This window comes from Rhinatrema bivittatum, chromosome 3 (assembly GCF_901001135.1).
Source record: "Rhinatrema bivittatum chromosome 3, aRhiBiv1.1, whole genome shotgun sequence".
Lineage (NCBI taxonomy): Eukaryota > Metazoa > Chordata > Amphibia > Gymnophiona > Rhinatrematidae > Rhinatrema > Rhinatrema bivittatum.
The window spans coordinates 345,778,072-345,804,267 of record NC_042617.1 but is presented as its reverse complement, the minus strand read 5'-3'; the positions used below and the strand labels follow the sequence as shown (position 1 = coordinate 345,804,267).

Sequence of the window (26,196 nt, the reverse complement as noted above, 5' to 3'; positions counted from 1 at the left end):
TATTTATTTATTTATTTAATTTCTTTTACTATACCGATGCTCAAGACTAGGTCTTATCGTACCGGTTTACAATGTAACTGAGGGGAAACCAATTAACATCAAGGTAGAAAGTGAAGTTACATTAAACAGGGAGCGTAAAACCTGGGCAATGGAAGACAGTACAGAATTTAAACTAAGAAACAATTAGAGAGAGATAAATATATAATCAACAAAAACTATGATACATAAACATAGATTTATCCTAGGCAGTTATTAGCATGGTATGTCCAGTGGGAGAAGGAAAGGGTGAGGTTGGGTGGGGGGGAAGGGGAGAGGGAGAGGGGGGGTAGGGATTAGGAAGGGGAGAGGGAGAGGGGGGGTAGGGATTAGGGAGGGGTGGGAGAATGAGAGTCAGTGATGGTTGAGGAGATCCTTCAGTGGTAGGCTTCTGCGAACAGCCAGGTTTTCAATTTCTTTCTGAATGTTGAATGGCATTGTTCTTGGCGTAAGTCTTGGGGAAGTAAATTCCAATGTAGTGGACCTGCTGTTGAAAGAGCTCGCTTGTGAATAGAGTTGTGGACCGATGATTTGTTGGGGGGGGGCCTTGAGCGAACCTTTGTAGGCAGTTCTGATCGGTCTTGCGGAAGTATGTAATTCGAGTGGGAAGGTGAGTTGGAGAGTGGATTGCTGGTAGACGGATTTGTGGATGATGGTGAGAGCTTTGGCTGCCATAGGATGGTGCAGCAGCCTAGGTTGCTTCTTTGGCTGCCTCAGGTCTCAGGCTCTTAGATGGCCCCGCCAGATCTTTTTTTGGAGGATCGAGGCCTTGCTATGCGAGCCACTTCTTCCTCCTTGGCTGTCAGTGCCTGATGATGTCATTCAGGCACCAGCAGTTGAGAAGGAGGAAGCAGCCCAAATCACTACAAGGCCATGATCCTCCAATTTGTTAGGACCAGGAAGGGTGAGTGAGAGGATCACGGCAACACCAGGGGGAGGGGGCTGGTGAAAAGGACGTGTTGTCCCACCTGCCACCTATAGGGCTTCTTCCATTGCTGGTGGAAACTTTGGGGGAGGGGCATGGCCTCTGCAGTCTCCCGTTCTGATGCCTATGCATTAATGCATCTTAAATGCTTATGTTAGTGATAAAATTTAAAATTTAAGCTAATTGGCTCATTGTTATCAATGCAAATGTCATTACTGCATAAATCCACATTTGTCACCATTGACCCAGAACTTTAACTACAGAATTATTTCAGTGCTTTAATGTGCTATTCACGTAAGGTTGTGAAAGTTGAAATGTAAGAGCTACCTCAAACCGACTGACAAAACAAAATAGGATGGTTGACCTTGGACATGGAAGAAGAGGTAGGGTTTCTTTTGGAGGAAAAAACAACTGCTTCAACTTCCTTATAAATATGAACACATCAGTGCGTGTTACAAAGGCATCATGAATGACGAGAAGGATGAAAGAGAATTCCTTATATAAAACCAATGCAGCATCCTCCTTAAAAACTTTGATTGACAAGGTCATAATAGGGCATGTGTCTTAGTTGAGACCTCATCCTTTGGAGGTGGGAGCTTCAGAAATCTTATTTGTTTCCCCCGACCCCTCAGATTGCCTCTCATATCTGATTCTATATGGGTTTAAATCTAAAAATTTCAGATGATCACTTTACAGCCACACTTCTATGTTATCTCCTGATGTCTTTTTCACCTGCAAATGCATTTGTAACCTGCACTCCCTTTATCTTCATTAGGGCCAGATGTATCTTGCAGCAGATCTCGGGTATTCTCCCTCTCCATGTCAACTGTATGCTTCACATAAATCTATGCAATTCAATAACTCACATAGGACACCCCATTTGAATCCAAACCATCTTGTTTATTGTTTATGGCCCGGCGCCATCTCCTCTTCAGCTTAGCCACGATCGGGGAAGGCCTGCGCAACCGGCGCCGAGCCCCGCCGGGGGAAGGTCTGGGCTTCTCTCTCCCCACCCGGGGGATCTCGACGTCGATAGCGCGGCGAAAAAGCTAAGTTAAGCCGTCTCTTGGGAAAACAAAAAACTTTAACAAAAACCGCGCCGACAACGGGAGCCCCGCCCCCGATCCAGCTCCACCAATAGGAGCCAGCCCTGAGGGGCTTTAAATCAGGACTCGGACCGGCGCCGCGCGCCAAGCGCCTCGCTCCTTCGTACAGCCCCGAGGAAGCCCCGAGCCATACCCGCGTAAGGATTTACTGTTACATATATCATTTCGGCGGCCTTCTTCCCGGCACCCACCCGCACCCAACCACCTACTCCTCCTCTCTGCTGAGGCGTGCGTGATCAGCGCGGCCCATCTGGGGCAAAAACCTGCTCAACAGACACTCCAGATGAGCCGTGCAGGAGCCGTGCAGGAGAGACGGTAGGCAAAAGACAAAAATACCCAAAACAAAACTTATACTTATTAACCACTCCAGAGCTGAGAACCAGGCCCGCAGGACACAATGTGGTGAGTGAGCCGCGCCCCTAAGCAGGCTTCAGGCCTATCAGAGGGCGGCCAGATCAGAGACTCATCCAGCACACATCCAGTCTCCAGCAGCACTCATCCAGTCTCCAGCAGCTCATCTAGCAGCACTCATCCAGTCTCCAGCAGCTCATCTAGCAGCACTCATCCAGTCTCCAGCAGCACACATCCAGTCTCCAGCAGCACACATCCAGTCTCCAGCAGCTCATCTAGCAGCACTCATCCAGTCTCCAGCAGCTCATCCAGCAGCACTCATCCAGTCTCCAGCAGCACACATCCAGTCTCCAGCAGCACTCATCCAGCAGCACTCATCCAGTCTCCAGCAGCACACATCCAGTCTCCAGCAGCTCATCTAGCAGCACACATCCAGTCTCCAGCAGCACACATCCAGTCTCCAGCAGCTCATCTAGCAACACTCATCCAGTCTCCAGCAGCACCCATTCAGTCTCCAGCAGCACTCATCCAGTCTCCAGCAGCACTCATCCAGACTCCAGCAGCACTCATCCAGACTCCAGTAGCTCATCTAGCAGCACATCCAGCGTCTAACAACACTCTTCCAGCACCGATCCAACCTTATCCAATTATGCATTACCGCCCACGCACCTACAAATCACTCATCCCAATCATGATCTCCCCCACTACACAGTTCCTAGGTCTCACTCTATTCACCATCATCCTTTTCAACGCTCAATCGCTCACCAACAAAACCCTTATACTAAACGACATACTGCAGGACTCAACCCCAGACTTTTGTGCCATAACAGAAACATGGCTCAAATCCACAGATATAACCCTCATTAACCAACTACCAACACAGACGTACGATTTCTTCTCCATCCCAAGACAAAAAAAAAGAGGAGGGGGTATCTTCTTAGCTGCTAAAAAATCCTTAAGGTTCACACACCACCACATCAGCACAGCTACCAAACTAGAAGTAGGACTGTTCAAATCAGAACATCTCCAAATCCTTCTAGTCTATGCCCCTCCAGGATTACTAGAGTCAGACGCCTCACCTATTATTGAAACCATAACTTTACATCTCAATCTGGACTCTCCTGCTATAATCCTGGGCGACTTCAACTTACATGTTGACAAAGTCCCTCTTTCAACAAACTGTGAAGCTTTCCTCACCGCAATGTCAGCAATGGGTTTCAAACAACAAATCAACAAACCCACTCACAAAGCAGGCCATACACTCGATCTCTTCTTTATAAACTCCGGTATTTCTCTTGCAAATCAACCAAATTGCAAAAAAGTCCCATGGTCTGACCATTCGCTAATCTCCACCAGCTTCTCTTTACCAAGATCAGACTACAATCTAAACTCAAGACCCTCTTTCTTATACAGAAAACCTTGTTCCTCGGAACACCTCAGCAACCTTCTTACCTCAGATCTACCACTCATTGATGTCTCTACGCCCAATTCGGCCCTCCAATCCTGGTCCAAAATAACTAAATCTATAGCAAACACTCTCTGCCCACTGACAACCAAAACAAGGTCTTCTAGTGTATCCAAAAGACAACCCTGGTTTAATGATGAACTGCGAAAGCTCAAACAACTACTTCGGCAGAAAGAAAGAAAATGGCGTAAAGCCCCCTCACCGGCCTCACTATCTGAATACAAACGCTCACTCCATTTATACAAAAGTACCACGCTGAAAACAAAAAGAGACTATTACGCCCGGAAAGTTCATCATCTAATCTTTGATTCAAAAGCCCTATTCACCTTTGTCTCCAGCCTCACTAAACCCATCATTCCAGTAATCCCACCAGAGTTAGCCCAGACTAAAGCAGATGAATTGGCTCTTCATTTCAATAAAAAAATATCGGATCTCCTCAATCAGCTGATTACAAACACTACTGTTCCAGATACCACATATCTCCCCCAAGACAAAAACATCCAGCTTAACGCTTTCGAACCCATCACAATCACAGAGATACATTCGGTGTTAAAGAGAATGAAACCGTCATCACACCCATTTGATCAAATCCCTTCCAAATTGCTTCTTCTCATCCCTGATACTATAGCAAAAACACTGGCAGAAATCATAAATTGCTCCCTATCACATGGGATCTACCCAGATGACCTAAAAACAGCCTCAATCAAGCCACTGCTAAAAAAACCAAATCTAAATGCTTGTGATCCCAACAACTTCCGCCCGATTTCCAACCTCCCATTCATAGCTAAAATCATGGAAAAATTGGTAAACACCCAACTATCCAACTACTTAGAGGACCACAGTATTCTGTCCCCAAACCAATATGGTTTCCGTAAAGCTGCAAGCACTGAAACCCTACTACTCTCTCTCATGGACTTCCTCATTTCTGGAATTGATAAAGGCCAAACATTTTTACTAATCCTCCTTGACTTCTCGGCGGCCTTCGACACCGTCAATCACACCCTACTCCTAAAACAACTGGCAAATATTGGATTGACAGGTTCTACACTAAACTGGTTCAAAACATTCCTAGAAAACAGAGGATATAGAGTCAAAATCCACAATAAAGAATCCCAATACCACCCTTCTAACAGAGGAGTGCCGCAAGGTTCATCACTTTCACCCACGCTCTTTAATGTCTACCTGTTACCACTATGTCAACTTCTTACAAAATTAAACCTGAAACACTTCCTTTTCGCAGACGACGTACAGATCGTGATTCCCATAAAAGAAACAATCTCAAAAACAATGGAACACTGGGACAGTTGCTTATTAGAAATTAAACCCCTCCTCACCAGCCTAAACCTCGTACTTAACGCTTCAAAAACGGAATTTCTGCTCATATCACCGGAAAACAATAACACACTTCCAAAACCAACCGCACTCCTTCAATCTACCCATGTAAGAGATCTAGGAGCTATCTTAGACAATCGTCTCAACCTTAAAACATTCATTAACCAAACCATCAAAGATTGCTTCTACAAATTACACATTCTGAAAAGAATCAAACCACTTTTCCACACTATGGACTTTAGAACAATCTTGCAAGCAATAATTTTTTCAAAACTAGATTATTGCAACTCTTTACTATTAGGCCTCCCAGCTTCTTACATCAAACCCCTACAAATGGTTCAGAACTCCGCAGCCAGAGTCCTTTCAAATTCCAGGAAAATGGACCACATCTCCCCTATCCTCCAAAAACTTCATTGGCTACCAATCCACTATAGAATCATGTATAAATCCATCAACATCATATACAAGACCATCAACCAACTCACGCAACTAGATCTTCAAATACCATTTAAAAAATACACTTCTGCCAGACCTATTAGGGAATACTACAAAGAGTCACTCCAAATTCCAAATGCCAAAACCTATCAACATAAATCTTTGAGTCTCAGAGCCTTCTCTACAGCAGGTCCAGTTCTGTGGAACTCTATACCACCTGATCTAAGACAAGAGCCATGCGCTCTAACATTTAGGAAAAGACTAAAAACTTGGCTTTTCAAAAAAGCATTTCCAAGCCTTGAATAAAATACACTCATCAACACAAACTGCCATGTAACCTCTGGATCCAAATAAGAATCCACCTATCATAATCTTATCACTATTACGTTTTGAGTTTTATCATATCATCACCATACTCTACTGTGTCATATTGATTCTCTTGTTTATATTACCGCTCATATTTATGTACCGTCACATTCATGCAAATAGGCTTATTTACTTACTCTGCTGCACTATCACTTTAATTGTGTTAAATGTAAATATTGCATTGTTTAACCTCTCCCCTCTTCCAGTTCCAAGTTAATTTTCCCTGTTATATTGTAACTTTCTCACACCTTTTAATTGATTCTCTGTATTTAAAGTTCAAATTTGTATTGGAAATATTTATTACGTTACGCTATACTTTGCACACATTGTTATTTGTAAACCGGGTTGATGTGATCCCTATCATGAAACTCGGTATAACAAAAATAATAAATAAATAAATAAATAAATAAATTGTCTAGCATCTAAATGTAACATCACACAATGAAAGCATGGAAAATTGATGATTTTCATTAAGTTAACAAATTCTGTACAGGCGATGCACTAATTAGATGGTACTTAGTACCTGGGCTTAAATTCTACTTGACTCAGACATTCTGCTCCCATATGTGCAGATTTACCATTAAATGTTGCATTATACAGTCATGTTACTTATTGCAGTTGTTTTGAGTGAAATTCCCAAATGGAAGGTGAAAAATTCCATTCATATTTATTCATAAAATCTCTCTGGCGTTTACTTATGCTTTGAATGGTGTTAGCTCCATTGAGGCTGCATATTGTTAACTGTCAGGATCATCAGGGAATTTCCTGACTTGGCAGTGATGAGGCACTGGAGATTGGGACCCCATCTTGGCTTATTGTTGGTTAGGTGCCTGCTATCAGTAAGCAGGACACAGTTCAAGGTTTTATTGCAGTGTTGATTTAATAGGAAGAGTATCTCTTTACAAATCCACAAGGCAGAAACAAAATCTAGGATCAAGCTGAAGTCAGAAACCAAGAAATCAGGTCAGACAAGGCACAGGCAAGGAAACCAGGACACAAAAATACTAGAGGCTGGAAGAAGGCGGTGAAAATTTCTGGTGCGGGAACAGGAAACAGCAAGACCGTAATTGTCATTAGCAATGAATCAATGAGGAGAACAGCTAGAGGCAGGACATTAATATCCCAGCCAATCTGACCAGCCCTCACTGGGCCAGTCAGAGCACAGGTGCACCTGATCATGTATAGAGAACACAGCCAGCAGTAACTATGTGAATAGTTCCTCATGGAGGAGCAGTACCCTAGAAACTCCAGGACACCAGTTCAAGAGCTGCCCATGCTCAGTCCACGCATCCTCCACTTCTTGCTACAACTAGAGAAAAATCCATTGGCAGGGACATGCTCAAACCACATGGGCTTGAGCCATTGTTGATTTCAGCATAAGGATTTATGCCCCCACCAAGCCATCTTGTGTGGATGCATAACTATTGTATGTAACTATGGATACACATTCACTGCGCAGCTATGCATTACTTATGTTCTCTCTCCCACACCCTGAACTCAGTTCATCAGGTACGTTGCTCTTATCTGTGCTCTTCTACTCTTTTGTGAACTCCCGACTCTGCACTTCCTACCTTGCTGATTTGTGCATCACACTCCCTCTCTGGTCATATTCAACTACAGTCTAAAATCTCACATTCAGAGCCTGCTTTTAATTCATAACCACTATTAACCATGGGCTCTTGTTTATCATGTGTATTTGTTTTGACTTGATTGCAAGTTCCATGGAGCAGGGACTGTCTGTTATGTGTATCTGTGCAGAGGTGCCTACATCTAGTAGTGCTATAGAAATAGTAGTAGTAATAGTAGTAACCTCGGATGTAGCATGTCTGGCCCTGGCGATTTATTTGGGCTGATTTACTGCAGAATTTCTCTGGTAGTCTCTTCCCAAGTACTTTATCATCCATTGCATTCCCAGATTGCTCTCCAGCCGAATTGATATAGGAACTCTTATCTTCTGTATCATCCTTTGTGAAGACTATACAGACATACTCAACCTGGGATCTATTCTGCAAGATTCCTAAGACATAGAATTGACAGAGTACTTGAAGATATTCCACTCGTGGCATTCTTTCTTATGTAGCAAAATTATGTTTGGTTTGGAGAAGGTAGCAATGCCCTTCTTAAGAATTTTTTTGTTTTGCTTGCTCTCACCCCCCATATTATTCTTAAGGAAGTCAATATTTAGTCCCACTTAGTCAGATATGTAAGGACTTATCTGGCTAAGTGGCAGTAGCTGAATATCTGGTCAGTTTATTGGCTGCCACTTAGCCAGCTAAGTACTTAGCTGGCTAAGTGGTGAGCGGGAAATGGGTGATTCAGGGAGGAACTACTTAACCGGTTAACTTAGCGAAGTAGTGATATTTAAACTTAACTAAACAGATAAGTTAGACTTGTTCAATAATGGGTCTAAAATTAACCGGAAACTAGTGATTTTTACAGGGATATTCCGCAGCATAGCCCTGCTGCGGAATATCCCTTGTATGTTTTCCGGATAAGTAGTACCTGCTAACTTAAACATTTATCTTTCAATATCTATCTCAAGATGTATTTCTCAGCATTTGTAGGATCATTTATCAAAATGCGTTATGGCGTTAACGCACACAATAATGCGTTAATGACATAACACATGCGAAAAGTATAGTAGCGCATGGCGCGAATGCTAATTTTTGAGGGATCAGGGGAGGAGTTTGGGCAGGTTTTAGTAAAATTAGGGGCCATATCACGCTGTGCGATAGCCTGGATTTGTGGCCTGGTATTATAGAAACATAGAAACATAGAAATGACGGCAGAAGAAGACCAAATGGCCCATCCAGTCTGCCCAGCAAGCTTCCCTCATTTCTTCTCCCATACTTATCTGTTTCTCTTAGCTCTTGGTTCTAATTCCCTTCCACCCCCGCCATTAATGTAGAGAGCGGTGATGGAGCTGCATCCAAGTGAAATATCTAGCTTGATTAGTTAGAGGTAGTAGGGGTAGTAACCGCCGCAATAAGCAAGCTACACCCATGCTTATTTGTTTTTACCCAGATTATGTTATACAGCCCTTATTGGTTGTTTATCTTCTCCCCTGCCGTTGAAGCAGGGAGCTATGCTGGATATGCGTGAGGTATCAGTTTTTTTCTTCTCCCCTGCCATTGAAGCAGAGAGCTATGCTGGATATGCATCGAAAGTGAAGTATCAGGCACATTTGGTTTGGGGTAGTAACCGCCGTAACAAGCCAGCTACTCCCCGCTTTGTGAGTGTGAATCCTTTTTTCTTCTCCCCTGCCGTTGAAGTTATGCTGGATATGCGTGAAGTATCAGTTTTTCTTTTCCCCTGCCGTTGAAGCAGAGAGCTATGCTGGAAATTCGTGATGTATCAGTCTTTCTCCCATGCCGTTGAAGCAGAGAGCCATGCTGGATATGCGTCGAGAGTGAAGTATCAGGTACATTTGGTTTGGGGTAGTAACCGCCGTAACAAGCCAGCTACTCCCCGCTTTGTGAGTGCGAACCCTTTTTTCTTCTCCCCTGCCGTTTAAGCAGAGAGCTCTGCTGGATGTGTGAAGTAACAGTTTTTCTTTTCCCCTGCTGTTGAAGCAGAGAACTATGCTGGATATGCCAAGTATTGCCAACCAACCTTCTCTTGATCCAGTTGCCAAGCAATGAGGCAACTCCACTGCAACCAGTGGCTCAGACCCACACATACTTTTTCTCTCACAGACATGTGTATATATATATATATATATATATATATATATATATATATATATATATATATATATATATATATATATATATATATATATATATATATATATATATAGACCTGGTATTGAAGAGGACTCACACACACTCACACACACTTACACACACACACTCTGCCTACCTACTTTAGGGGAGGGAGGACCAGAACCATTCCATGCTGCTGGCTTCTTCTAGAGTTGAAAAAAGAAAATTTGGCCATAGCTGAGACTGCATACATCACTGCTGCAACTAAAATTGGGGACATCCACTGACCCAAAGCAGCACAGTTTGAGATGGAATCCTGCTTTCTTACATGAAGCCAATGTAGCCAGGGACAATGCATGAATATAAGGCACCCTAGGTGAACCTTGCAGCCTTGCACCCTCCCCAAACACAATTATAGATTGTTTAGCAGATTCTACAGGAAAAAGACATTCAAAGAACAGTCTTCTGAAGTAAAAATATCATTTACAGCAACATGTATTTAAAATATTTACAAGACACTTGGAGCCCATATGGTATTAGGCCTATTGTTACGCATGTTGGGTGTGGGCTTGGCCCTTGGAAAGTCTTGAGTAAACTGAATTACAATTGCAATATAGTATACCTCCCATATCAAAATAGCACTAACTGCCAGCACTCAAACAGTAACAACCCTACCTATGAAAAGTCAACATTGCAAATATTACATCAGGTCCTAAAACACCAATATATTTCCTATTAGGAAAACAGAAGATAGGGATCTATAGCAATCTACACAGAAACTATGTGCTAGCAGAATACCTCATATCAGTCACATGTGCGGAACACAGACAGACCCTAACCAAACACAGAATAAAGAGACTATAAAGTATAAATAGACATGTACAGACCAAAACTGAACTGGAAACCGCAACAAGCCATACTCTGTATACAGTGCAACAGTGGAAAAACAGATTAGCCACCATTCCTCTTAAAACATCAAACAAAATTAAGAAATATCAATCAAAACTGTAAATCCCTACTAATAAAAAGAATACTTATTTCAGTACAGTTGAATAAAATATCAAACTCAAACTTTTTTTTTTAATTTCCCAAACCAGAATAAAATATTTCAAAACAGCAGACACATCAAACACCCAATAATTAAAACTAATAAGGATAAACAAATCCCCTGCTCTCCCCTGGGAACTTTGGATTCCAAACTCCTTGAGATTGTTGGGGGTTGCATAGATTCTCCTTTTGCTTTCATATACATGCATTCTCTAACCCACATGCTCACTGACATACAGAGTTACACATACACTCACAAATTGACACACATAGGATCACATATATACGCTGACAATGACACACTCATTCACACATTCACGCTGTCACAATCAGTCACACATATATTCTCACATGCTCATACACACATGATCATATATTCTTATATGCTCACTGACATAGAATCAGTCAAATGCTCTCACACACCCACACACACGAACATGATCAGTCACACATACAAAACTTACATTGACTGCTCACACAAATGCCCAGTCATTCATGCACTCTCTCTTCTCTCTCTCCTTCAGAGTTTAAAGTTGCAGGAGCTCCTGGTTAGGGGGTCCATGCAAAGCCCTGGGATAAAGGTGTCTCTATGGGCTGCTTGTTGCTGCGGGTGATTGTGCCTCTTGCCATGGGAAACGTGGGCTGCAAGACCTTAGTACTCTACTTTTTATTCTTTTTTCTATTTCCTGGGCCTGCAGCAGAGTTGGCAGAGATATGAGGCGCAGTTCCCTATCCTCTCATGGGTGTCTTGGATCCTATCCCCCACCTTCAGCCATCTCTCCTCCCCGGCTCTGCCTCCTGGCCACCTTCTGCTGAAAGGCAGATCCGGGGAGGAGAGGCAACTGAAGGTGGGGAAGAGGATCCAAGAGAGCCGCGAGAATAGGGAACTGAGCGAAAAATACGCAGACAGTGGAGGGGAATAAGTGCTGCTGTAATCACGCTTCTGACCATCAGGTTTCTTGCCAGCTCTGGGATGCCACAGCACCCACTGCAATGCAGCGGATTGGATCATAATCACCAGCCAGATCCGAGCTCTCAATGCTAACCACGTGATGACTTTCTGCAAAAAGTCACGCGTGCCTGTAGTATAAGAAAGTGAAAGACTTTTCTGATAGCCTAAATTTCCCTGTACGTACAGGATCAGTCCAGACGGTGGGTTATGTCCCCCGTCCAGCAGATGGAGTCAGAGTAAACTTTCGAGGGTGCTGGTATATAAGCTGGTGCACCCTCTTAGATCCTCAGTATCTCTCTGACTCCAGCAGATGTGAGGAGGGGATCTCGGTGTTTCCCCTAATTAGTGGTTATTACACTATATATATTTTATTCTTCTGTCTTTCTTTGATGGATCAAGTTATGTAAAAAAAAAAAAAAAAAAAGAATTTTGTTCCTGTCAGAAGGGAGCGGGGTTTTTTCTTGACTCCCCTGATCATCCTGCCATCAGGACTGCCTCTTACCTCTTTTATGTTGCCTCACTCTCCTTGTGCTCTGCAGGGGTAAGCTTGGGGTAGTTTTATTTGCTTGTGTTTCTTCTCTTTCAGCGCAGGTTTGGCGCTTTCAGAGGTGGATGCTGGTGGGGCCAGCCTCTCCCCTCCTTCCCTTTGCGGCGTCTCACCTCCCCCGCGGCCCTGCGACGCTTCATTCCCCGGGGCCGCAGGCGGCACGGAGGTCCCATTCCCCTGCCGCCCCTGGGGTTGAGGGTGTTTGGGCGGGTGTTTGAGGGCACGGCGAGCCTGCTCTTCCCGCGCCGCAATCTCCGGCTTCGAGACTCTCGGCGTGCTGCGCCCGATTTCGGCCTCTCGCGATGCAACGCGCGCGCTGTCCGTCCTGCGGCGGCCCGGGCCAGGGCACCTCGAGGGACGGTCCATGCGGCCGTTGTCTCCCCAGGGGGGAGACGAGCGCCGCCCCGCCGACAATCTCGCCGCCGCGCTCGGAGCGCCGCGGGCCTCGAGGGGTAGCCCCGCCCCCGTCTTTGGCGGGAGCGGCGGCCATCTTAGAACTGGAATGCAGCATGGGTTCGGACACGGAGGAGCCGACTGAAGATTTCTTGCCGTCCACACCCCCGATCTCGGATTCGGAGCCTCTGCCTTCCACGTCCGGGCTCCCCAGAGACCCCCTGCCCCCCCCCTCGGCGGGTCCGCTCAGTTTTTCAGCGGACTTCGTGGTGCTTATGCACCAGGCTTATTTGCAGAGCCTGAGTCCTCAGGGGGGGGGCAGTTCTTTCTCCTCCCCCCGCCAAGGCCCCCAGGCCCTCGGGCGCTACGACTGCGGTACCGGGGACCATAGGGGGCGGCGCCAGGTTGCCCCTGAGTATACCTCTCTCCCTAGGGGGCCCGTCACCCTCGCCGAACCTGGGGGGCGACCCAGTGTCACAGGTGGATGACGATTTGGGCTTAACAGCGCACCTGGAATGCGATGATCCGCGGGTCCTTCGCATCTTTCGCAAAGAAGAATTGGCGGATCTCATTCCCCACGTTCTTAAGGAATTGGACCTCGACCCTCCCATTGAACCCCTGGGACCCCCGGCTCCTTCCGTAGCCTCTGCTACCTCCAAGGGTGACCCTGTCTTGGCAGGCCTGCGCCCCATAGCGAAGACTTTTCCCATTCACGATTCATTTCTCCATCTTCTGGTGAGAGAGTGGGATAACCCGGAGGCGTCCCTTCGGGTCGGCAGGGCGATGGACAAGCTCTATCCTCTACCGGGGGACTTCCTGGACCTTCTGAAGGTCCCCAAGGTTGATTCAGCGGTGTCCGCCGTCACGAAGAGAACTACCATCCCGGTCACAGGGGGCACCGCGCTGCGAGATATACAGGATAGAAAGCTGGAGGTCGCCCTCAAGAAAATCTTCGAAGTCTCGGCGCTGGGTGTCCGGGCGGCTATCTGCGGTTCTCTGACCCAGAGAGCCGGGCTTCGATGGGTTCAACAGCTCCTCACCTCTCAACAGTTACCGCCCGAGGAGGCAGCCCAGGCAGACCGTCTGGAGGCGGTCATCGCTTATGGGGCAGATACTCTGCACGACCTGCTGCGGGTCCTGGCAAGGACCATGGCCTTGGCTGTTTCTGCCAGGCGACTTCTGTGGCTCAGGAACTGGGCGGCGGACGCCTCCTCTAAGGCGAGTCTGGGAGCTCTGCCCTTCAAGGGCAGGTTTCTCTTTGGAGAAGACCTCGATCAGATCATCAAGACCCTGGGGGAAAATTCGGTCTACAGGTTGCCTGAGGACCGGCAGCGTGGTTTTCGTTCGTTCTCTGGAACTTCCAGGAATCGCTACCGCGCCCAGAGGCGTTACCGAGGCTCCAGGACGCAGGGCCCTAGGACACCTTCCACCAGGTCGCAAACGTGGACGCGGCCCTTTCGGGGTCGCAGACCTGCCAGGGACTCCTCGGCACAGGGAGCCTCAGGCAAGCCTTCACAATGATGCCAGGTCAGTCCACTCCTCGCTGCCCCGGATTGGAGGTCGCATCGCTTTGTTTCGCGAGGAATGGACCAACATCACCACGGACCAATGGGTCCTAGATATCCTAAGAGACGGTTACGCGTTGGAATTTGTTCGGCCTCCCAGGGACCGGTTCATCTTCTCTCCCTGCGGGTCAAGTCTCAAGCGCCTGGGGGTGCAACACACGCTGGACAGGCTGCTGACCCTGGGAGCCATCTCGCCCGTCCCCTTAGGAGAGGTGGGCTCGGGGCATTATTCGATTTACTTCGTGGTTCCCAAAAAGGACGGATCCTTTCGTCCCATACTGGACCTCAAGGAAATCAACAAGGTGCTCCGGGTCTCCAAGTTTCGCATGGAAACACTCCGCTCTGTCATTGCGGCGGTGCATCAAGGGGAGTTCTTAGCTTCCCTCGACCTCACGGAAGCTTATCTGCATATTCCGATCCATCCGGCCCATCACAGATTCCTTCGTTTCAAAATCTTGGGCCAACATTTTCAGTTCCAGGCGCTGCCCTTCGGCCTGGCGACCGCGCCCAGAACCTTCACCAAGATTATGGTGGTGGTAGTGGCCGCGCTCCGGAAGGAAGGTATTCTGGTTCACCCTTACTTGGACGACTGGCTTATTCGTGCGAAGTCTCTGTCGCAGGGACGGACGGCGGTCGACAGGGTGGTGTCCTTCCTGCAGTCCCTTGGCTGGGTGGTGAACTTCAGCAAGAGCAGCCTGCGGCCAGCCCAACAGTTGGATTTCCTGGGAGCGCGGTTCGACACGGCTCTGGGCAAGGTCTTCCTGCGTCCGGACAAGGCTCAATCTCTGCGGGATCAAATCATCCGGTTTGCTTCTCTTCAGACACACACGGCGTGGGATTATCTCCAAGTCCTGGGTTCCATGGCGTTCGCGATCAGCTTGGTGCCCTGGGCCTTTGCACACCTGCGGCCTCTGCAAATGTCCTTGCTCTCGAGGTGGAAACCAGTCTCTCAGGACTACCAGGCGATTCTCCCGCTTCCCCCGGCCGCCAGGTCCAGCTTGAGGTGGTGGCTGGATCCTAGAAACCTAGCTCAAGGCTGCTCCCTGGAAACGCCGGACTGGGTAGTGGTCACTACCGATGCCAGTCTGTCCGGTTGGGGAGCAGTGTGTCTCAGGAGCTCGGCTCAGGGCCGCTGGACCAGGGATCAGTCTACCTGGTCAATCAACCGCCTGGAGACCAGGGCGGTTCGTCTGGCTCTCGTGCAGTTTCTGCCTCTGATCAGGGGGCGAGCGGTTCGAGTCCTCTCAGACAATGCGACGACGGTGGCGTACATCAACCGACAATGGGGCACCAGGAGCCGCCTTGTCGCGTGGGAGGCCGCGCGCCTGATGGCGTGGGCGGAGCGTTTCCTGGATCAACTGGCGGCATCCCACATTGCCGGGGTGGACAACATTCAAGCAGACTTTCTGAGTCGTCAGGTGTTGGATCCGGGGGAGTGGCCTCTCTCTGACGAGGCGATGTTGCTCATCTACCGCCGGTGGGGGACGCCGGCGATGGATCTCATGGCGTCCGCCGCCAACGCAAAAGCTCCTCGCTTCTTCAGCCGCAGACGGGAGCGCGGCGCGGAAGGCGTCGATGCTCTGGCTCTCCCCTGGCCCACTCAGATTCTACTTTATTTCTTTCCCCCCTGGCCACTGGTGGGAAAGGTGATACGGAGGGTGGAGCGGCACCACGGTCAGGTCATCTTAGTGGCTCCGGAATGGCCGCGGCGTCCATGGTTCGCGGATCTGTTCGGCGTGTCGGTGGACGGTCCACTTCGACTCGCGCATCTTCCACGTCTTCTTCATCAGGGCCCAATATTTTTGGAGCAGGCGGAACCCTTCTGTCTTGCGGCGTGGCTTTTGAGAGGAGGTTGTCTCCTGAACAAAGGCTACGCTATTCCCGTGGTGGACATACTCCTCAAGGCGCGTAAGACTTCAACATCGGTCGCCTATGTGAGGGTCTGGAAGGTCTTTGAAGTTTGGTGCTCGGCGCGGGGTGCCCTCGCGACCGCAGCTTCCCGCCATCACATCCTGGCGTTTTTGCAGGACGGGCTGGAAAAGGGTCTTTTCTACAATTCGCTCCGAGTGCAGATGTCAGCTCTCGCGTCCTTGGCTCGCGCCTCAGGCAGGCCGGACCCGTCATCTCATCCGGACATATCCCGGTTCCTCAGGGGGGTTAAGCACTTGCGGCCGCCGGTGCGTCCCCTCTGCTCCTCCTGGAATCTCAACCTGGTGCTGCGTGCCCTGGGAGGGCTCCCCTTCGAGCCTTTGCGTCACGCTTCCATCAAGGACGTCACCTTAAAGACGATTTTCCTGGTTGCAATAGCCTCGGCAAGGCGTATCTCAGAGCTACAGGCGCTGTCGTGCAGGGAGCCCTTCCTGCGGTTCACGGACTCCGGGGTTTCTCTGCGGACGGTTCCCTCGTTTTTGCCTAAGGTGGTCTCCTCGTTTCACATGAACCAGGTGGTGGAACTTCCAGCCTGCCCAGGGGACGCCCCTGCGGCGCTTCGGTGCCTGGATGTTAAACGGGCGCTTCTTCGCTATTTGGAGGTGACGAATGAATTTCGAATATCCGATCATCTCTTTGTCCTCTGGTCTGGTGCTAGAAAGGGCCAACAGGCGTCCAAGACTACCATCGCGCGCTGGCTCAAGGAGGCGGTGGCTGCTGCTTACATTGGTTCCGGGAAGGATCCTCCGGCGGGCATCAAGGCGCATTCTTTGCGAGCCCAGGCCACTTCCCATGCAGAGTCTCAGCTCGTCTCCATACAAGAAATCTGCCGGGCAGCGACTTGGAAGTCTCTCCACACTTTTTCCAGACACTACAGACTCCATGTACCGGTAGCGGAGTCTGGTTCTTTTGGGGACAGGGTACTTCGAGCAGGGTTCTCAGGGACCCACCCGGTTTAGGGAAGCTTTGGTACATCCCACCGTCTGGACTGATCCTGTACGTACAGGGAAAAGAAAATTACTTCTTACCTGCTAATTTTCGTTCCTGTAGTACTAGGATCAGTCCAGATGCCCACCCGGTGTGAACCTGCTCGACTATTCTCTACTGTCCTTCTGTCCTCTGCTCTTCCCCTTCGGGGGTAGTTGTCTGTTTTTGTGTATTGTTCTGTTCGACAGTTCTCATTGCACGTTGCATAAATTTGTTCGCAGTTTAAACCTTTTGGTTGCTCTTATGCTTGATCCATCATCCTTGCTCTGTCCAGTACTCTGGCTTGGCTTTGATATTCTCGATACTGAGGATCTAAGAGGGTGCATCAGCTTATATACCAGCACCCTCGAAAGTTTACTCTGACTCCATCTGCTGGACGGGGGACATAACCCACCGTCTGGACTGATCCTAGTACTACAGGAACGAAAATTAGCAGGTAAGAAGTAATTTTCTTATAAATATATAGTGAACAAGAGGCTCTTACTGTGCAAGAAATGCTGGGGACCTGGTATTGATAGCAGCAGCTCTGCAGGCATGGGGCCGCTGTGACCAACACCAACCACGTGATTGGGTGGACCGGCCCACCGGGGCATGCCCAAAGCCCCAATAGGCCATTCTGCCCCTGAACAGAGGCATGCATTCACCACCTTCTGCTTAAAGAAAAAATTCCTTATAATACTCCTAAAAGTACTCCCTTTTATGCTCATCCTATGACTCCCCATTCCAGAGTTTCCTTTCTATTCAAAGAGGCCTGCCCCCTATGAATTTATTTCTTGGAGAAATTTAAATGCCTCTATCATATCACCCCTTTCCTGCCTTTCCTCTAGGTTATATATGTTTAGATCGGTAAGTTTTTTATAATGAAGAGCACTGACCATTATAGTAGTCACACTCTGGACACTCCATCCAGTTTATATCCATTTGAAGGAGCAGACTTCAGCACTGAAGACAGTATTCCAAATGAGGTCTCACCAAGGGGCAATATATCTTCCGTTATTCTGCTGACAGTTCCTCTCCCTATGCATCCAAGATATTATTGTTGCCTTACTTAGATGTTTGGCCACTTTAAGATCATGATATACTATCACCCTCTGATCCCACACTTGTTGTATGAAAATTGTCATCCCGTATTCTGGGCTACTCCCTTGGATTTTGCAGCCCAAGTGCATGACTATGCATTTTTTTTAGCATAAATCTTAGCTACCAGACTCTACACTTTTACTCAAGTTTTATTAGATCCTTCCTCATGCTGTCCAAACTGTACTGGATGGTTACACTGTTGCAGATTTTCATATCATCTGCAAAAAAAAACAAACCTTCCCGTATAAATGCTTATGAAAATGTGAAAAGGAACCGGTCCATGATTGATTCCTGTGGCACACCACTAGTAATTTCCCTCTTTCCTCAGAGCAAATTCCATTTATTGCTACCCTTTGTCGCCTCCCAAACAGTTTCTAACCCAGTCAGTAGCATTAGGGGCCCATACCAAGCGCTTTAGTTTATAAATTACCTGCAGAACCATGTCAAAGGCCTTACTTAAATCTATAAGTATAAACCTATTGCTTTCCCCTTAGCCAACTGGGGGCTGTACTGCAGTCAACATCCCATACATCAAGGGTTTGAGTACTGTTGCGGGTGTGGACCCTTAGCCAACTGGGGTTTGAGTACTGTTGCGGGTGTGGACCCTTGGACCGAGGTGGAGTTGGCGCAATCTGCAGGGCTCCACACTGCAGGTCCCTACTATCGGCTGGCAGAATTGAATGAGGCAGAGGCCCAGCTGGAGCTTCACCTATACTAGCCAGTGTTCTCCTTGGGTTGAGCCTTTGGGTACCGGGGCCAGAAGACCTGACAAAGAGTCTGAGACGTTCAGTCGAAGTCAGAGGCAGGCTGGGGTCAATGGCAGGTGGCGTTTAGGGATGTCCAGAAGGCAAGCACAGGTCAGAGGCTGGCAGCGTTCAAGGATGTTTAGGAGCCAAGCATAGGTGGTGCTCAAGTAACTCCAGTGGTCAGTGGCAGACAGCGTTCAGGGAAATCCAGAAGTCAGTCCAAATCAATACTGGTTATCCGTCTGAGGGAAAGCCGGGACGGAGATGCAGGGTAGAAAGACGAGGAGCAACACAGGACGCAAGGCACACTGAAGAACTGATGTCTGACCACGGGAACTGACGAACGAGACAAGGACCATATGAACTGAAGAATGAAGATGCTGGAACTGAAGATAGGAAAGAAGACTAGGAACAGAAGATAGAAACACAGGAACTAGAGAACGCAGGCAGGGAATGCTGAGGCAACTCCTACTACAAAGGACTGTAGGAGCCCTACTGCCAAGGCAAGGAAGGGGTGCTCCAGAGGGCCTTTTATAGGCCTTTCAAAGTCATCAAAGGGCACCACTGGCCTTATCCCCCTGAGGGCCCTTTAAAAGCGAGGACATCAGATGCGCTCATGCCTTAGGGAAATCCCAGGGAGCATCAATGGCATCCTTGCTGCGAGGAGCATCGGCCTCATCCTGCCACACTGAGGCATGGTGTCCCTATGCACCGGGAAGAGGAGCAGCTTGACAGTGTCAGATCACAGCGGCTGGAACCTGGCCCGGTACATAAGAGCAGCAGTTCGTGTGAGGAGCCCGCGGACCACCAAATGCAACAAGTACAGCATGGACCCAGCAGCCTGATCATCTGATGTAACCCTGAAGTTCTCCCTCACCAACTCAGTAGTTTTATAGGCCTAGCGCCTAGGATTTCCTATGGGCATGCCCTGATGATGATATCACTACTCTCCTATAAAAAAAGAATCTAAGTTCTCTTAGCCAATGCCTGAGCAACAAGATTTGGGTCTGTATGTTCCTGTGCGTTGCTGTTCTTTTTACTGCCTTTCATCTGTGTCCCAGCCTGATCCCTGATTCTGCTTTGTCTGCTTGCCTCTTGACGTCGCATGGTACTCTGCTTGCCTCGACCCTGCCTGTCTGACCTCACTTTTGTCTCCTGATTCGGTTCTGGTGTTTTGATCCTGACTGTTAGTTGCTGTGAGTCAGCTTTCTAGTCTGTGATAATCAGATTTGTCTGACAAGACCTACCGGTGGTAAAACTATGTTGCCTCAGATCTTGAAATTCATTGGATTCTAAAAATTGCTGTATCTTCTTTTTTTTTTTTTTTTTTATAGCTGTGATTACATTAATTTACTTAGCACCAAGGTCATACTAACTGGCCTGTAGTTCCCATTCTCCTCCTTACTTTAAAATTACTCCCAGCTCTAATGGAGCATTGAAAAAATCAGCCAGTGGAGTTGCCAGAACTTCTGTAAATTCCCTTAATAACACTAGCAGTCTCCTGTTCGGCCCAATCAATTTATCTACTTTTAGTTTAGCTTGTCCTCACAAACACAGAGTTCTGAAAATTGAGGTTTACCTCACTTCCAATCCTATTTGTGAGGGTTTTCTATGCTCCTACTCCTGGCCCTTTCTTAGTAAATGCCAAACAGAAATATTTGTCAAGAAATTTCATGTTTTCCTTATCAGCCTCTACATATTCCTCCACTACATCTGAGTCTTGCTATGTCACTTTTGCACATCCTCCTATCACTAACATATCTAAGAAAAAAAATAGTTCTCCTGTTTTTCCATAGTAGCTATTTTTTCAATTTGCATCTTCACTCTCCTGACTACTTTCCTAGCTTCTCTTAGTTTTTCCAGCTATTGTCACCTGTCTTCCTCTTTCTGCAGGCTCTTATATTTTATGAAACGCTAACCTTTTTTCCTTACCTTTTCAGCTACTACTTTAGAAAACAATATGGGACTCTTTTTTTTTTTTTTTTCCTCTTTCCTTTATTTACTTTCCTAACAAAAAGGTAAGTTGTCCTTGTAATATATTTTTTAGTTTTGCCCTTCTACTCCCTCTAGATTTTCTACTCCCTCTTCTACTCCCTCTAGATTTTCCCATCCAGCTAATGACTCCTTGAGGTGTTCCACCATTTTAACAAAGTTAGTTATCCTGAAGTCTAGGACCCTCGCCTTTGAACGAACCATCACTCCCTGAGCTCTGATACTGAACCACACCATCTGGTGATCATTGGATCCAAGATGATCGACCACTACGACATCAGAAACATTCTTCCCATTGGTAAGCACCAGGTCCAGAATTGCCCCCTTCCTTGTTCCATTTCTAGTTGATGGAACAGTTCTCCCTACAAGGGAATCCAGGAATTTCCTGCTTCTAGAAGACATCACAGTTGGGATTTCTGATCAACATCTGGCAGATTGAAATCAGTTAGCAATAGCACCTCCCTTTTTATTCAATTTTGTGAATATCCTCCATTAGATCTTTATCCATTTCTTCTGCCTACGATGGAGGTCTGCATAAGATACCAGTTTAAATAGATATTTCATTCTCTTTATATATTTATTTTAATAAATTGAACTTCAATGAGGAGTTTTTTTTTTGTTTTGTTTTTTTAAATAAAAGCTTGGCTAGCTCTCTAGTACACCCCACCCTCCCATCCTTACATCTTAGGTGGATGTTTACCTCTGTCTTTGTACCAAACATGAATTCCAGTTTTGACTTCTGAAATACAGCAGGCCATAGGTAAGAAAAGCGTTGTCAATTTATGTGGCTTATTTTGCAGAGTTTAATGGGATTGTATAGAAGAGAATGAGAAGATTGTGTTTGCAGGCAGTAGGTATGCAAAAGAGCCAATCAAAAGCTTATGCATGAGAGACTTATTGGGACTTCCAGATAGAGGCTTAACAGTAGGAAATACTAAACTGGCTACCTGAGCTGTCAAAGTATGATAACTTTTGACTCAGTGTTAAACTTTGCAACAGTAGTATTTTGTTGTGATTAACAATTTTTTAGCAGTTTTGTAATGCAGTCTGTACTGGTATATACTTACAGCAGCCATTTATAAATGTTAACAACAGATTTGCTTTTCTGGTTCTGCGTAGATTCTTTTGGAGCCAGGTGTGATCCAGGATGTGTTAGCAGCAGGGAGTCATTTACAGCTGCTGGAGCTCCTCAGTTTATGTTCTCACTATCTCATCCAGGTAAGTTTTAAACTTTCTAGTGTGTAATGAGCCCCCTCTAGTGGTAAGAGGGGAGACTTGCAGTTACGGAAAACCTTTTATGTAGGAGGAAGACCCTCATTTGGCTAATTGTTAGAGATATTGTCATTAGATAAACAGGACACAATAGCAGCTAACTGTGTCTTGTTATATGTTGACCTTCAGATGACCATATAGCCAGTCGTAAAGTTTAGAAAAAGACTACATGTGTCAACATGGTTATGTCCATATTTGTACATTTAGGAATATGTTTACTTTCAAGTATGTTTTCAAACTAAAGATTTCAAGTTGACTTTAAAACTGGGAGACTTAAAAAAAATATTGGAAGATGATCTGAGATGGCACTGGAGATATGAGGCACTTCACCTCAGCTCTATACTCTGTGATTTTTGTTTACTTATATAAATTACTGTTTATTTTTGATGGTGAAGAGGGAAGGGAAGATGATGGGGTCATCCCCCTGAGACCCTACCTCCTTCCCAGATGACTATACTGTAGTTCATGAGTTTGATGAGTAAGCATACAAACTCAAGGATTCCCTTTGCCGCCAGAGTTGGAATGGGAACTTCATCCATCCCTGAGAGCCATGTACCTCCACTGACTCCAGGTCCTGGAGATCTGAAGGCAGCTGCGGGAACATCAGTGATATTGTATGGTGATCCTTCTGGAAATCCCACAATGGAGTCAGGAGGGGAAGTACTGACTATGCTCAGGGAAATAAAAAGTGGCTGCAGTGGGAGGTGCTGGCTCTGGGAGTGGAGAGTGGGAAACTGAACTAAGGCATTCTGCCCCATTGATGACATATCTGTAGAGACTTACAGCTAAAAACCTAGAGACCATCTGACAGGCCATTGTGACCCTTGAAAGAACTGTGAGTACCAAGATGAGTAGCATGGAAGCCTCTCTTGATGCTGTTAATGAACAAATGGCTAGATTAGAGGGGTTGATGGTGGATGATGCTAGGAAAATTGAGGTCCTGCAACTTCATTGCTCTTCAGTGCAAAGTTTCACAGGAACATGCATTGTTACATCACATGTTGGGACAGTTGGAAAACAGAGAATTTGAACATAAGAGCTATTAACTTTACTCAAATTTCTGCTATTAGCCAGAGAGAAATGTTTAGAAATTACCTGACATTTAGGCAGATGCAATATAGTGCGCTGAGCCGAGCATATGGCTTTATATGTGCTTGACCACGCGTTTTCGATGCACATCCAAAACCCCTTATGTAATAAAGGGATTAGTGCATCAAAATGTGTGTCCAAACCAGTGTGTAGCTAATAGTGCTATCACATGTAAATTCATGTTGATGAAGCTATTACCCACCTATGCAAAAAAAATAAAATGTGCGAGTCAGGTGATATTAAGTCGGAGGAACCGAAAAAATGAGTAAAGGGGGAAAAAAATGATTTTTAAAAAAAAATCAACAGAGGTCGGGTTAGGAAAACGGATGCTCGTTAATTGAGTGTCCATTTTCCCAACATGCACTGATAGCCACCTCTCCTGGGCACCTGATGCCGAGAAGGTGCTAGGAGCATACAGTTTCCCCTAGCGCCTCCTTTTTACTGCAGCAGCCCATTTAAATATCAGATCAGGCACCTGGGAGAGGTGGATCTGCGCGTGTTAGGAGAGCTTTTAAATAATAGAGGCTGCTTCTCTCCTGCCCTGCTGACAGGTTCGGGTCCCGTAAGTTACACTCTTTAGTTCTCTTTTGTTTAAAAGAATTTTGCCGGTTTGACCGCTTTCTGTTTGAACAGTTTTTATTATGTTGCATAGTTTCCTGCATCAGGTTGGAGGAGACGCAACATGGGCAATCCATCGCAAAAGCTTTAAATTTGAAATCGCTAGCAAAAACTTCATTTGTAATGAATAAGTTCCATTACAACATTCGGGTGATCCCTGTATACATTAGTGGATTCCCAAGCACAGTGTTTCAATTAAGCAGAGCTTTGTGCAAGATTTGGATGTAAGGTCTGCAACATATGCAACCTATAATAAATGCTCTATAAACTTGAAATTGCTAGCGTAAAACTCATTTATAATTAATGAATTCTTCTATAATATTTGGGTGATACCAATTCACATCAGTGGATTTTCATGTGCAATGTTCCATTTAAGCAGAGCCACAGGCTTGTGTCTTTTATCAAGTGACGTCAACTTTCATGCGGTCTGATTCGAGATTAACTGGGCTGCTATTATCATTAATATTATCTTTCTTTCAATGGGTTTAATAATGATTTCTGAACAGTGTGGTGTATAGTGATAGCACTTGGGTCTGTTTTTTGTTTATTTATGATGTTTAGAAATCCCCCTGAAGAAGCTATTCTTTTATAGCGAAACAGGGATCTCTGTAGGGGTTTCTTTAAGGATAACTGGTTTTATGGTGTGTTTGGTTGGATGTGAGTAAGACTGTATAGTTTGTATGCATGGATAAGGGTTTAGGTATGGCTGAAATGAAGTGGATTTAATCATTTTTAAATAATTATTAATGTGTGTGGTGACCCTGGGCTAATAATTCTTATTATAGAACTTTGTATAAATATTGTACAAACAAGTAATACTTACAAATTTATTATTAATAAAATTATAAAAATATATTTTGTTCCCTCTTTTCCATTGTATCTATGTGCATTTAGTTTGGAGGGTCTGTATTGTACATATACCTTCTCTTCATTACCTATATTTAGGCAGTACCATATGTTTTTGTTTAGAATTGCAAAGCTCATATGACTACCTAGCCTATAATACCTTTTGAACTGGAGTAAATATGCATAACTACAGCACTTTTCAGTAATAATGATCCCATGCTATTAATGCAACTGCTTTTTGCTGGCATTAGTAGCATGGGAGATCTGTTTAATGTTTTGGGTACTTGTGACTTGGATTGGCCACTATTGGAAACAGCTTGATGGACCCTTGGTCTGACCCAGTATGGCAAGTTCTTATGTGTAACCCCTCCTCAATCAGGGAACAGAAAACGATAAGAAGCACGGACCTTGGGTGAAAGAGGTCAGACTCCCAAATTCATTTAGTGGTTCAAAATGATGTATCCTGCAGATGTTGAAGTGGACCCATAATAGAGAGAGTGGGGGTAGTTCACATTCTCTTAACTGATCAGGGAGAATACCAACATCCTTCCCTTTAGTGGTGGCATCAAAACAGAGTCATCTCATATTGATAAATCCAAACCATCAGCTTTATTTCTGGTTTTAGCAGCCAGTCACTATCTATAGGAAGAGAATCGGAGAGACATTTAAAAACTGAAACTTCAGAATGCATGAGTTACCATAGTCAGAGGAATGACACAGTATTCCAAAGGTTGAGAATCTTTTTTTCTTCACTTGAACATCAATTAGATCTCCCAGTTCTCCACAGCAACAATTTACTGGAATATATGTCTTATATCCCATGCAGTTACAGAACTTAAATTCTCCCTCCATTAAGAACACATCCTTTCACATCCTGACTCAACCCTAACAGGACAGGCACACTACTCCCAGATTCCTCTTCCCTTTAAACACCAGACTCAAGTCCCTGTGGGAAATGAGGATCACTCCCTTAGGATTTACTCGCAAGTCTCTCATCTCTCGACATTCTATTCAGATCTCTTCAGTTCTCCCCTTCTGCAAAATGCAGGTGTCCCCAGTATCCTCCATGCTCTGGGTCTCTCATGGGGCAATCCCCCTATCAGAAACTCTGTACTCCTTCCTCTTGGCCATTTCCTTGAGGGGAGGAAGCACTTCTTCTCCATACTCCGTCTCGGGCCTTTTTCCTTGAGGGAAAGCCCCTGCAGGACTCCACTCTATACTAGGGTAGTCCTCGGGCCCACCAGTCTTCAGACTGGCCACTCCAGATCCACTACATCCTGGAGGTCCCCTTCTTCTCTCATGACACCATACTGGCAGAAAGGGGAACTCCTGCCACAATGACCCGAGATTTGATTCTCCCTGGGATACCTTCCAACCAATCAAAACCTTATTAAATTTAATGGGATACCAAAC

The 26,196-nt window shown here is 46.1% G+C and overlaps 1 protein-coding gene across 5 annotated transcripts in view; it reads left to right on the top strand.

Annotated features, from left to right (window-relative positions):
• The window catches only part of KLHL32 (kelch like family member 32), a 502,881-nt gene that overhangs the window by 140,158 nt on the left and 336,527 nt on the right, over positions 1–26,196 (top strand). For all 5 annotated transcript variants that reach the window (XM_029595391.1, XM_029595390.1, XM_029595392.1 and 2 more), the window contains one exon: positions 22,078–22,176. In XM_029595391.1, the coding sequence (XP_029451251.1) occupies positions 22,078–22,176 (99 nt within the window). The remainder of the gene's footprint in view (positions 1–22,077; positions 22,177–26,196) is intronic.